This window comes from Gavia stellata, chromosome 8 (genome assembly GCF_030936135.1).
Source record: "Gavia stellata isolate bGavSte3 chromosome 8, bGavSte3.hap2, whole genome shotgun sequence".
Lineage (NCBI taxonomy): Eukaryota > Metazoa > Chordata > Aves > Gaviiformes > Gaviidae > Gavia > Gavia stellata.
In genome coordinates, this window is record NC_082601.1 from 28,429,717 (window position 1) to 28,442,125 (window position 12,409).

A 12,409-nucleotide genomic window follows, 5' to 3' on the forward strand; every position below is an offset into this window, starting at 1 on the left:
TGTGAAAAACACTCCCTTCCCTTCTCTGCATCCTTTTTGCCCCACTTGTTGGAAACAATTCCCCTCCCTCAAAGAAAAGAAACCCTGTCTTCTACTGAACATTGTACAGTAACTCCCGCCTACAACACTGCTTCCGTGGGGAGAGGATAATAGGATTACACAGAACACCGTTGCACATTGATTTTTCTTCGAACAAGTACATCACTACAACCTTCTACAAAATTTTGTATTTATTCTGCAAACAAGGGGAGGAGACAAGTTATCTTTTGGCCCAATAAGCTGTAACAGCTCTAACTCATTTATCATGATGTAACCATTTTGAAACTGCCATTTAAAGTTTCCGATTATGTGGCCTATAAAAGGGAAAATGTGAACTTAGAGAAATACAGAATCAGGTCATTGCATTACAGCTGCAACCATGACAAGTTTAACCCACAAGGAGCCACCATACACCAACTCCACAATGTGTAACACACTTCCCAAGACTAAAACTGTAAACACCTTTATGCAAACACCACATGAAACTATGACTTGTTTCAGGAAGATGGAAGTGTCCAAAGCAGCATCAGTATTCTCCATCCCTGCACCACCTGGAGGAGGGGTCCAGGTAAGAGTGCTCAGACAAGAGCCTTTAAAGGCAGCAAGATACTCCTGCAGCATGATGCCAGAAAGGCAAACTTCACTGCCTTCACAGAGCAAGACAAACAGAAGTGTGAAAGGTACCAGAAGGATTTTGCGCTCATCCTCGCTGGTCTCTGCCTTCATATGTGTGCGACTGGCCTGGGGGCTGACGGATGTCTCATAGGCAGGCATCATTGGTGAACCTGACCGATCCAGTGACAGGTTAGTGATGCTGGCTGATCTGTAGTGGAAGAGAGAAGAATTGAAGTGTAAGGGTCCACATTGTGAGATGCTTCACCAGAGCAGGCACTGACATCTTAGCACGTTAAAAAGGAACTTAAGCCTGTGACATTTTTCACTCTTCTCAGTACAGACTTACTCCTTAAAGCTTCCTCCCCTGTCGAAGCAGAAGAAAGGTTCCCCAGGAAGCAAGTGTATTGCTTTGGAACGTCTAAGTTAAACATAATTTTTTGTAAAGCTCTTTGTAGGAAGCAGTTAGAACTAAGTTTAGGCACAGCAATTAACATATGTCTGCATTTGACTAGACTGGGGAAGGGATGGGATGCTAAGTAATTAGAAGCTCCAGCAGTTTGGAGGCAAGACAGATGCCAGCAAGGGCAGCCAACACCAGGATCCCTGTAACAGGGCACTGAGATTCCCCCTCTCTTTGACCCATTTAAAATTCCTTTTCCTCAGCTCTCTGAAATATATGGCTGACAGCTTGCAGAGTCTAGAACTTTGAGCACCTGTTCCCTAAGGTGGCTAAACTGTCTGCTGAAGCTGGAGGTCACTCCAGCTGGCAGTTTTCCTTGTACTGTGATATGGAGCATCCACCTGATCTCAGCCCAGCTGTTAGGAAATCTTGGCTCTGCACTCCAGTACAAACACACCATTTTGCAATAATCATTGCAAAGCTACAAATGCAAATACAAGTTCCAGATAACCTCTGCTCCAACATCCCACTGCTCCAACATCCCACAACTAGACTAAGCCTCTGAATAACAACATTTCAACTTCTCATCATGCAGCAGCAAAAAGCATGCAGTGTAAGCTATTCATGCTAACAATGCTCTGAGGACTGAGGATGGAAAACGCTTCTGCATACAGCAACAGAGAAGCTCAAAATGCCAATGCTGAACTGAGTCAAGAGGTTTGCAGCAGTCTCAGTGATGAGAACTGTTGCCAGCCTCTAGTCTTTAGAATAAAACTCAGATAGCTTCACAGAGCTTGCTAACTGGCTAACAGACTGTCTAATTATTCCCAAGAATTTTCAGTGGATGATGTGGCTGAGCCCAGGCATGAAATAGCAATGCCACCCTATTTCAGCTTTTGTACTGCAAGGAAGCAGTCACTGAAGGTATGATAGTCTCAAAAATCACTGCTTTTTCCTCCTCCGCCTCTTGAGGAAGAATACTGGGCTGAAAAAGGGTTTTAGTTAGGTCTTTTTTAGTCATTTATGCAGAATCAAAGGAAACTATGTTGGCACTACATCCATATACATCTAGGGGTGATAAGCAACGAATTTGTCATAGTCAGGCATTCAAGGCAGGCTAAAACTCTGCTAGTCTTCTACTGTTCAGATGCTCTCACGTTAAACAAAGTTATAACTGGCAGAGTTATGCAGCTTAACAGAAAGCATTCTTATGTGGAAAATGAGACTGACATGAAAGTCCATCATTAAGCACTCCTCCCAGTTGTTTTACAACAGCTACTTTAACTGTGCCACCTACCTGTAAGCAGCAGGTATTTTTAATTTGTGTAAAAGGGCATTAAGCAAGAGTTAGAACAGTCAGATTTCCTATCTGTGCCTTTATCATCAACAATTACATTCGGGACTTTATTGTATTTATCTTTTCTAAAAACAGAGGGGGAGATTTTGCAATGAAAATCCCTACCCTTTAGAAGGACCTGCAAAGGAGAAGTTCGAATCCCTCTGCTTTGCAACGTTTGACTGTTGTGCTGGTTTTTTTCCCCATAAATAATCAGTCTGAGAAAAAAACCAACACATATACCCCACCCACAGGGAAAACAAATAATACTAAGTAACTTCTGCTACCCGCATCTAAATGCACTCAATCTGCATCTTTTTTGCTTCATCTCGTCTGGAAAGAGGCATGGTCAAGCTTGCCTCAAAGAAACATCTACAGCTGCTTTGAGAAGACCTAAAGGCTAGCATTGCTTAACCCAAAACCAATAGCTTAGTTTCCACAGGTTCAGAATTTTGACAGAGATAGGTTATACCTTATCGTCACTTCTCAAATGTGAGTCCAGACAGGTAAGTACTATGGTGAGGCCATGAACAGCCAGAGAGTTAAAATTTAACTTGAATGAGCAGCTTGGGCCTGCCAGGACCAGCTTAGAACCCTCCTACTACTGCATGTGTGAGCAAACGGCAAACACCTTTTAAAATAGACAACATCAATTCAAACAGGAAGCAGGAGAACATCCTCAAGGTTTCAGACATTTTTGATGTGACGGCAGTTATTTAGCACTGAACTTTTAAGTCTGGACTCCTTGCCATGTTTACCCAGAATTGATTTTTGGTAAGAGTTTATTCACCAGTATTCTACTCCCCCTAGGTGAGATCTTTGGTTCCCAGTCAGTGTGCATCTCTTCCTAATCGTCCCCATCACACAGAAGAGAAAGACTCCAAGCAGTCCATTCCCTTAAAGGCACACCCAGCATCTTTCTCAGCTGAGATCCCTAGTCTTTGCTGGTCCTGCCAGATCCCTCCAAATTCCTAAACATTCAGCATTCCTGTAACACCAATGCAAAGAAGTCTCTGAATGTCTCCTGACTCCAACACTGAAATTTGGATTATCTTTGCTCTGTTCCTCATATCCTTGCCTCATCTTTATTTCCCCAGTTTAACCATAATGGAAGTATGTAACCAGAACCATAGCAGAAGCACTGTGAAGTGGAAATTACTTGTTCTTCTAATACCAGCCTATTTAGTGGGATTAAGCTCAAGCATTCGTAACTTATACTAAAGCTCTCATGAACACTTCCAAGTTCATTCCAGCACTCTTGCATGAAGACGTATGATGGGATTTTAGCCTAAGGAAGCCTGGTAACTTAGTCAAGATTTTACTTAATGGAAGAGCAGAGGGAGCAGATAGGGGAGGGGGTGGAAAGCACAAAACAAACAAAAGCTACACCTCTGCTCCTCTATGACCTCAGTCTTTGCCTCCCATCACCAAATTTCTGCTACCCCTTTTCTTCAGCTTCCTCATAACTCTACCTTTCTTAGCCACTTCTTTCCCATTTTGTTCTCTTCACCACCACCTCTATTTGACTGACTCAGCAGCAAACTACAGGTTCCTCAAAAGTAGTACATTTATTAATATGAATATGTACATAAATGGTCTTTCCTTACCATCACATATAGGTAATGGGGTGTCCCATTATAGACATGAAACAGCATGCTCAGTAAAAACAAGACCCAAAATACAGGTTTTACAGTGAAGAGTGTGCTAGGAGTACGTTCAGAACAGAAAATACTCAGATATTATTAGTTTACCTGTTCCTAGCTGGTGACTTCCCTGCATCCTCCTGGACAGACCCAAGGCGTGCAGACAACGTGGTAGTTGAAGAGTCTGGGTGAATCAAACTGCAAGGAAAAGGAGCATGTTACAGATGTTAGAGATTTGCCACATGCAGCAGCATCAGAACAGCTGGAATTAAAATAAAGTTATTATTAAATAAAATAAGTATTAATTAAAATTAAAGTAATTTAATTATAATTAAAAGTTATTATTAATTAAAATAAAAGTCAATTATAATGTTACCTCTTATACACACACATGATTGTTAAATCAATGAGGTAATAGGGAAATCTTTCCCAATCTGTAGGCCAATGAAATCTGGAGGACAACGCTCAAGCCTTGCCCCTTCAGACTCAAGTCTTGGACAATACAGCCTCTTCGCACTTCTCGTATTATCCTGCCTTCCCACCCTCTTCCCCTATATCCCTTTTTTACACATGCTCCTTCCTTACAGGCTGCTATTTCATGCTTTGGAGGTAGAGGCATTGCCCTCATCTCCCCAACACATCATCTTTGCAATCCAAGCAATGCTATCTATAGCTATTGCTAGACAGTTTTTACCAAGACAGCCTGACAACCTTCTGTCATTGTTTAACCTGATCACTATTACCTTTGTGCTCCTTTTCCTTCCACCCCAGAAGGAAGGAGAGCAGATGTTTGTACACCATCAATATAAATTCCTACTGGAAAAACTGTATCAGATATAAGCCACTACACTCCAACTGATACAGCTGTACTGGCTGTGCTCCGGGATGTGGACATGTTACTAGCATAATGCTCTTCATGAGAAAACATGCACAATACAACTTTGCCGGCGTAGCTGTATTTGCCCAGAGTACGCCACTCCTTCACTTTTAAAGGACCCGACCCTTCAAGTTAGTTAAATGCCTCTATGTTCCAACTGCTCAAAGAGCAGAGCAACGTCAGACAAGTAAATACAGCATCACTCCCCCAAATGTTTTTCTCACTTCTTTGCAGCATATGACAGCAGGAGAGGCAAGATCCTTACCTCAGATACATTATTTTGGGAAGACACTCATTTCCCAAGTTTTCTTCTGAAGCAAACTACTTCTCATAGAGAAGCCACATATTAGAAAAAAACTTTGCTTCTGTTATGAAGCTGTGAGTTGTCACTTTCCACTGTGGTGCCACTTAATTTCAGTGCCTTGAATTTAAACTTCCAAAGGTCAATCAGGAACTTACCAAATGCAGTATTAAAAAAAAAGCACTGTAGCCCACTGCAAAGTTTTACATTTTAAGAGCAACAAGCACTGAAGAAAATTTTAATCCTCCTAAAGCAACAATAAACTACCTAGTCTCAATCTCTCTCCCTCTCACACACAAAAGCAGCCCATATTTACTCAGTCTCCCAGCAAGACTAAGTGTTCTAGTACAGAAAGAGTTATCAGTCTTTCAAGAATAGGCAGTATTTTTCTGGAGTGCTACAAACTGCCCAAAAGAAAGATATAAATACTTTCTTTACATGTTCATGCCTACAAGCTGTTGAATTCCCATAATAACACATCAGAAGACAGAATTAATGATACCTTCTAGTATTTTGTACACCTGAAGAGAAGCATTCCAAGTGCACATGCTTATTCCCTAATTCAAAATTTGGTAGTATTTATCCCAAGCATTGCAACATTATTGCTTTAGATGACCAAGACATTAAACCAGAAGTACTTTGCTTTATTTAGGCCTAAAGCTGATTATTTAATTGTTTCCATATAGGAGCACCATACTCTGAAAAGCAACATGCAAAGAAAGAGTCAGGGCATTTTCTGAAGACAGCTGTTTTTGAGGTTTTTCTTTTAATACTATCAGAATGACTAGAAGAGATCCGCTGAGAGAGGCACATGTCACTAACACTACACCTCAGTTAAAGAAAGGCTCTGACTCAGGACCCCCTCAGTAGTTTCACATCTGCCTGTTCTTCTGTTTTTAGGGAAATGAGCACAAACACCACATCTGATTATTTCTTCCTTCCCCCACATTAAATTAAATCAAGGTCCTCAGAAATTAACTTGCATACCACTTGAGAAGTACAGTGTTCATTTATTCATCTTCCAAAATTAAAGATCCCCTCATTCAAGAGCAATAAGAAGAAATATACTTTGAAAGGAGATCAGAGAACCTTTATAGCTGTCCTTTCAATCCCACTTCAGCTGAAACAGGTGGTTACTTCACCATTTCTCTCTTATCTACACAGACAGCGTCTCTTACATTCTCTTGCCCAATCCAAAACCTGACAGGTAAAGCAGCAGTGTTACATTGACTTGCCTCTTGATACATTGGTGCTTAGAAGGGATGTTTTTCAGTTTTGCCTTTTTAAACTCTGAAGCTAAAAGCCTGCTCTGTCACTGGTATAGAATCACTGATTCAATAGGTTAAAGGAAGAACTATAAATAATTTAAAACTCCACTAGAAACGTTTCCACATTTCAACTTGAAGAGAAGAATATTAGAAGCAAGCACAGGATTAGATTCTTCTTACAGGAGATATACTCCTAAGTTTCCTAGATGGAAGCCACCAGCTTTTGTTTAGGCAGGTATCAGCCTGAAAACACAGTTAAGATTCTGGAGCTCAGCGTGAAGCCATTCACCTTACCTTTGCCAGGTTAGATCCTCCTCCAGGAAGATGTTGCGGCTAGCTTTACGGCTCCCAACTGGTGTGCGTGGCTCGCCAGGATCCAGCACTGATACAGAACACGCAGAATCTGACAGAGCATTTAAGTCTTCTCCAATGGAGTTACTGTCTGTAGAGTGTGCGTAGCTTAAGGCTATTTTGCGGCAGTAAGTGCAGGCTCGGAGATCCCCTATGGAAAGGGGAACCAGAGAGTGTAAGTGAACAGGAACAAATAGTACTCTGTTCCTACAGGATCAGAGGTGTGTAGTAATGGGAAAAGAAGGATTTCCTGTTTCAAAACCTCTTTGCATGTTTAAGTCTAGTTCTCATATTCCCTTAAAGAACAAAACCCCAGATAATTATACACTCAGGGAATTTCTCCAAGTCAAATGATGCATAGCACCTGATCAGTAAAAGAGAGACAGGTTGCAGGGGCAGGGAGAGAGAGCACATGTGCACACCGAAATCATGGTACATAGCCAGTCAGATATGACATACCAGCTGACGTCTGGAAATCATTACCTCCACCAGGAGATGTCTAGAGTCTGGTAATTGGTATTTGGAAAAGTTTCTCTCACCCTCAATTAGAACACGTGGCTCATTACATTTTAAAACTACCATTACTAAAAGCAGCTTTTACTTGAGCACACTTTTTGTAGCGAACATCCTTGTTAAATACTGGCCATATTTGTTTTGTTATCATGGATGTAGTGTTGGTAGAAATAAGCAGGTATGGCATAATTCACCATTGTGCATGAAGAAATTGGTAGAATTAGGTCCTGTGATTCTTTTTGCTTATTTCTAAGCCCACTAGAGAGCTGTACAGCATTCTCTGGCACATGCCAGAATCTAAAATGCAGTAGTCCAAACAGAGCTGAGCACACAGAGAATGTTCTGCTTCTGAACAGATAAACCCTACCTGTGTAGCCCATGAATTTTCCAGGGATTTCCTGATTGCAGCATCTACTACAGAAGATCTGACCACAAAGTCGACAGTGATGCCTCCGACGGAAGGTGGTGAATTTCTCACTGCAGTCATAGCATTCTTTGCACTGGCTGTCAGGCATCCAGTACTGCTTCAAGTCACCGTCCTACAGGGGAAGGCATCAGAGAAAACCTTTCTTTTGTAAATAAAAAAGCATATTTAGATTAATGGTTGCTTTGTAGACTGTGCACATGAAAAGGACAATTTCATACATTCATATATGTATGTGTGTGCACACTTTTGCATACAAGGACACACATGCACAGAAAGGATTTTTCATGTGGTTTTATAGGGAGCCAGAAGGCTGAGAGAGTTCTTAACTGTGAGAATAAATCAGTAAGCCTTTGCCTTCTTGATCCACGATCGAAGCAAAGCAGATAAAAACTATCATGAGCTATAGATAAAGGTCAAGAAGAAACAAACATATGAAGTACTGATTGCTCTTCCCTCTCATTTGCCCCAGCACATGACAGGCCCCCAATTAGCACAGTTTTAAAGGGAAAAAAAAAAAAAAAAACCAAACCAAAACTCACACATTAGTTGAAGCTGTTATCCAGGGGTAAAGCAAGTTATCAGGAATTATCAGTGCAGGAAGATCATTTCAACAGATAATACCGGGATGTACTTTGAAAGGATTATAGATACATGTAAAAAGTTTTGTTATATAATCAAATTCTTCAAAACCTCAGTAAACAGTTGTAAAAGCCTGTGTCCCAGACTGATGTTGTTTCCAAACTCCAGGTTAACTGCTATGTGAAGACAACTGTGGAATACACTTTCAGCAGATAACGACATATACTGATTTACAGCATGGCTGCAGCCACAAGAATTTTTGTCTTGTTTTCAAGACTTGAAAACAAAGAGTTAAAACTTCCATTTGGTGTTGCAGCTATAAAAAGAGCAAGACAAATCTCTCAATTACGATTCTGAGCAGACCAGCTACAATTACTATGGATGGAGACAACTGCTAATGGTCACATGACAGCTCTGCCCATGAAACACTCATTGCTAGAGTTCAGTTCTGGCAATAAGCCTTTTCAGAGGGACTGAATAGTCTGGGTTTTTCTTAGGAAGAGAAAGCGCTGCAAGAATTTTCTCAAAACAACCCAAGAAGAGAGCAACCACAGAGAAGAAAGGTGATCCATACTCCAATTTTCACATAACCAAAAAAAAAGCATACCCTGAACTGGGGTTTATTTTTGGATGTTCACAAACTGAAGTTTGACATAGCTGTTAGACCAATTTTGAGACCAAAACATGGTCTCAAAATTATGAGCAACAAGACAACAATTTCATACTGCCCTTACCCAAGAAAACTTGTACAGAAAGAGGTCGAAGACTGCTCAAGGCAGTCTAGTGTTCAAGAGAGTCCAGAAATTTTTAAGATGAACACTAAGCTTCAAGCAGGGAAAGATGCAGTGAAGAGCTTTGCCAAGGAACTGCTGCAAAGCTGCAAGGGATGGCGATTAACAGTTTTTGCTGCAGCTCTGCATGATAAGCCAAGCCTCTGGTTCTGCCACATAGACAGTGGCTGTTGCAAGCAGCAGTGCCTCTGCCCCACTTGCACACAACTGGGTGTTTAGAAACCCAACCATTGCTGGTGACACCTTCCAGCTCTCTGCCTTGCTCAAATCAGAGCCAACACTCATGACAAGGACAGCCTACAAGGAAGGGTTCAGAACAGAAGTCTGGCCCCCATTAGCAGTAGAGGTTGATTAGAGCAGCACCTTCCAGGATCTGACACATGCTTTCTACAACAGTAAAGTGGTCTGCTGTAGGGACAGACAAAGTCCACAGTAGGAAGAAATTGTTGACTGGAGTGATTCAAGCAAGACATGGCTGCAGTCAAGGGCAATGATGCATCACCATTTGTACAGAAGTCAGCATGCTGACAACTAACATACCGCTTTCAGAGAAAGATCTAGACATATTCATTTACTGCTGCATCCTGCCTCTTTGAGCACTTCTGCAATAGCTTCAAAGATGCTGAAAATCTTCAGGGCCTTCAGAAGCTCCCACAAACTGAAATATTAGTAGGGGCCAAACCCAGTGCCCTGCTTACTGCAATGAAAGGCTTTGTTTCACCCTCAAAAATATTGCCCTTTCTACTAAAGCAAAGTTACTCTTACAAGCAGAATAGCACAGGAAGCTAAGTGAGTTTACTAAAAGTCTACCTGTAAAAGCTACCAAGCCAAAAGCCTTTTTCCTCTTAATTCAGTTTAATTAAATGTACTTTTGCCTGTTCATGTCTTGCTCCCAGACACAGCTATTTATATCATCACTTATAAATAGTTGTGGCTTCTTTTCTCAACTAGATCCTCCTCTTGAAGGCATGGTTCAACACAGCAGAGGGAGGTGAAATCAGCAAGTCAGTAGCGACCACCAGACCCTTATTCAGCTGGATCAAAATTGATTAACAGGACAAGCCTTTCAATCAAATATTGCTGACCAATCATTACCACAGTAAGTAGCAGATTTAATTCATCCTCAGAATTCTCATTAGTATTTGTGACAGTCAATGTGTTTCACCTGCCCATGGTTAGCCTTCAAGGGAGAAAACCATCAGGTAATACTAGATTAGGTAATACAGAAGTGGGAAGGAATCTGAAATGAGAGCATCTGGTCCAAATTCAAGAAGCTGAGCAACTGCAATGTTTCACTCACACAATATGACAGATGTTTGACATGTCAAAAGTCGCATCTTAAATTGTTTCCCCTGCACTCACACAATGATTTTTGAGTTTATTCACTTATATTTCCAACATCTGAAAAAATCCCCATGATGTATCTAAAAATGAAGTTCAGAGAAGCCCAGTAAACAGTTCAGTTTCTAGACAGTTTGGCCTACAAATCCCCCAGAAGAAGTACCTGGCTTTTCCCCTCCATGATTTCTTTGAGGCGCTTTAAAACGGTGCTGAGGCTTCTTAACTGAACTGCTGTTCGAGGATCATGACCTCCAAGAGGCGGTTCTACTTTCCTTCGATTGTCTGTAAGGGAAGGGAGAGCAGTATTCATTTATGCCATGATACATCAACATTCACATCACAACACAAAACCCCATTAGAGGAAGAAATGTTCACAGATGTATGCACTTTACAAAGTTACAGCATGTATCACATCTCGCCCTTGCACTCTTCTCCCCCAAAAGGAGCTCCTGATGCCAGATAGCTTGCTTTGACTGACATTTTAAATACCATCCTCTGTGTTTACAAGAACCAATTTAAGTTCTCTGAGAATGAAAATATCTTTTAAAGAAGCAAAGTTATTTTCAACCTACTATATGAACCTTGTAATAGTCTTTTAGAAAGCACTGCAGTTTCATTTTAGAATGCTCTCTAGGATATTAACACTTACAAAATAATTGCAACAATATTCACATTCAGTCTAGGACTGGTGTAAGTCAATGCCTTAATCAGAACTTATTTATAAATGACTACAGCAAGTCTCAGGACTCAATTGCTCAGTTTCTATTCAAAACAGTAACTCTTAATACCATGCATCCAGAAGTTTACATTTTTTAGGTTTTTTTGTTTTGTTATTTTCTAAGAAAAAAGCCAAGTTGTTGAGAACTTGTACAGTCATTCTTGATTAACTATAGAAAAGAGACTCCTGAATAAAAAGGTAACACTGTTAATTTCATTCCTATAAAATGCTAGATCACTTAGAAGTATTGCTGTATGAATTACAAATAGGATCATTCTGTCCAGAAAGATTTGCGAACACAGTCCTGTATTTACCTGAACATTTAAACATTTTCAGAGTCCCTTTTCTACATGAACAACTTTTCTGAATAAAGTTGCTTACCAGCTTTGCTGCTCTCCATCTGGCTAGCATTTTATTTTGATTCCCCCTAGTACAGGAAGAACAGACATGGCTGCTTTCTGTTTACTCCTTTAGATATCACTGATGTCAGCGGGAATGCTGACAGCACTAGCAGAGGATTGTTAACTGTTGCTGTGCAGTAACAACTAGGCTATTCCTTTGTGTGCAGGAGATCAAACCCCTTAGAATAATGTGATTAAAAATGTGGGATTCCATGCCTCCTCTTCAGGTTCTTAGTAGACATTTTTAGTTAATCAGCCCACATATAGCTGCTCCATGACCTATGTACAACAAAGAATCCACAACAGGGGATGATTTTAAAGAAATTCTAGAGTGTTTAAACCCAGTTCTGTGGCTAGCCACTTGGAATTTATTTTAAAAAATCAAACAAATATACTTTTGGACAGTACCAAGTTGAATATTTTAGGGTGATTAAAGGGACTTTAATATTTCCTGAAAACTTTGATAACACCATAGAAACCTTTGGCTGCTCCTTCCATCACAAGATCTATGCTGCATTTACTTCCCAGACCTTCCTGCTGTAACTTTTGAATTCAAGAGTATCTTCTTTCCAGGAATGTTGTTTCCAATTAAAAAAATTACTACCAGGCCTCCTGCCTAACTAGCTACAAATCTTGGCAGACAAGTGATTCCCGAAGTATGAACACACACACACACCACTGAGGAAATGACACAGGTAACTCCAGGACGGTTCTCTTGTTAGTTAAATGCCCTTCTCTGTGTTACATAAAACAATGTCAAAAGGTTGTCATCTACATTAGAAAAAGCATGCCATCAGCAGTAGGAGTCA

The 12,409-nt window shown here is 40.6% G+C and overlaps 1 protein-coding gene across 2 annotated transcripts in view; it reads right to left on the reverse strand.

Annotated features, from left to right (window-relative positions):
• Nucleotides 1–12,409, reverse strand: part of PIKFYVE (phosphoinositide kinase, FYVE-type zinc finger containing) — a 61,572-nt gene that overhangs the window by 43,389 nt on the left and 5,774 nt on the right. The window contains exons 3-7 of one of the 2 annotated variants that reach the window (XM_059820167.1): nucleotides 10,645–10,763; nucleotides 7,711–7,882; nucleotides 6,774–6,981; nucleotides 4,142–4,231; nucleotides 724–862 (exon numbers count right to left, since the gene is read on the reverse strand). In XM_059820167.1, coding sequence (XP_059676150.1) covers nucleotides 724–862; nucleotides 4,142–4,231; nucleotides 6,774–6,981; nucleotides 7,711–7,882; nucleotides 10,645–10,763 — 728 coding nt within the window. The remainder of the gene's footprint in view (nucleotides 1–723; nucleotides 863–4,141; nucleotides 4,232–6,773; nucleotides 6,982–7,710; nucleotides 7,883–10,644; nucleotides 10,764–12,409) is intronic. The other variant, XM_059820168.1, reaches the window with a different exon arrangement.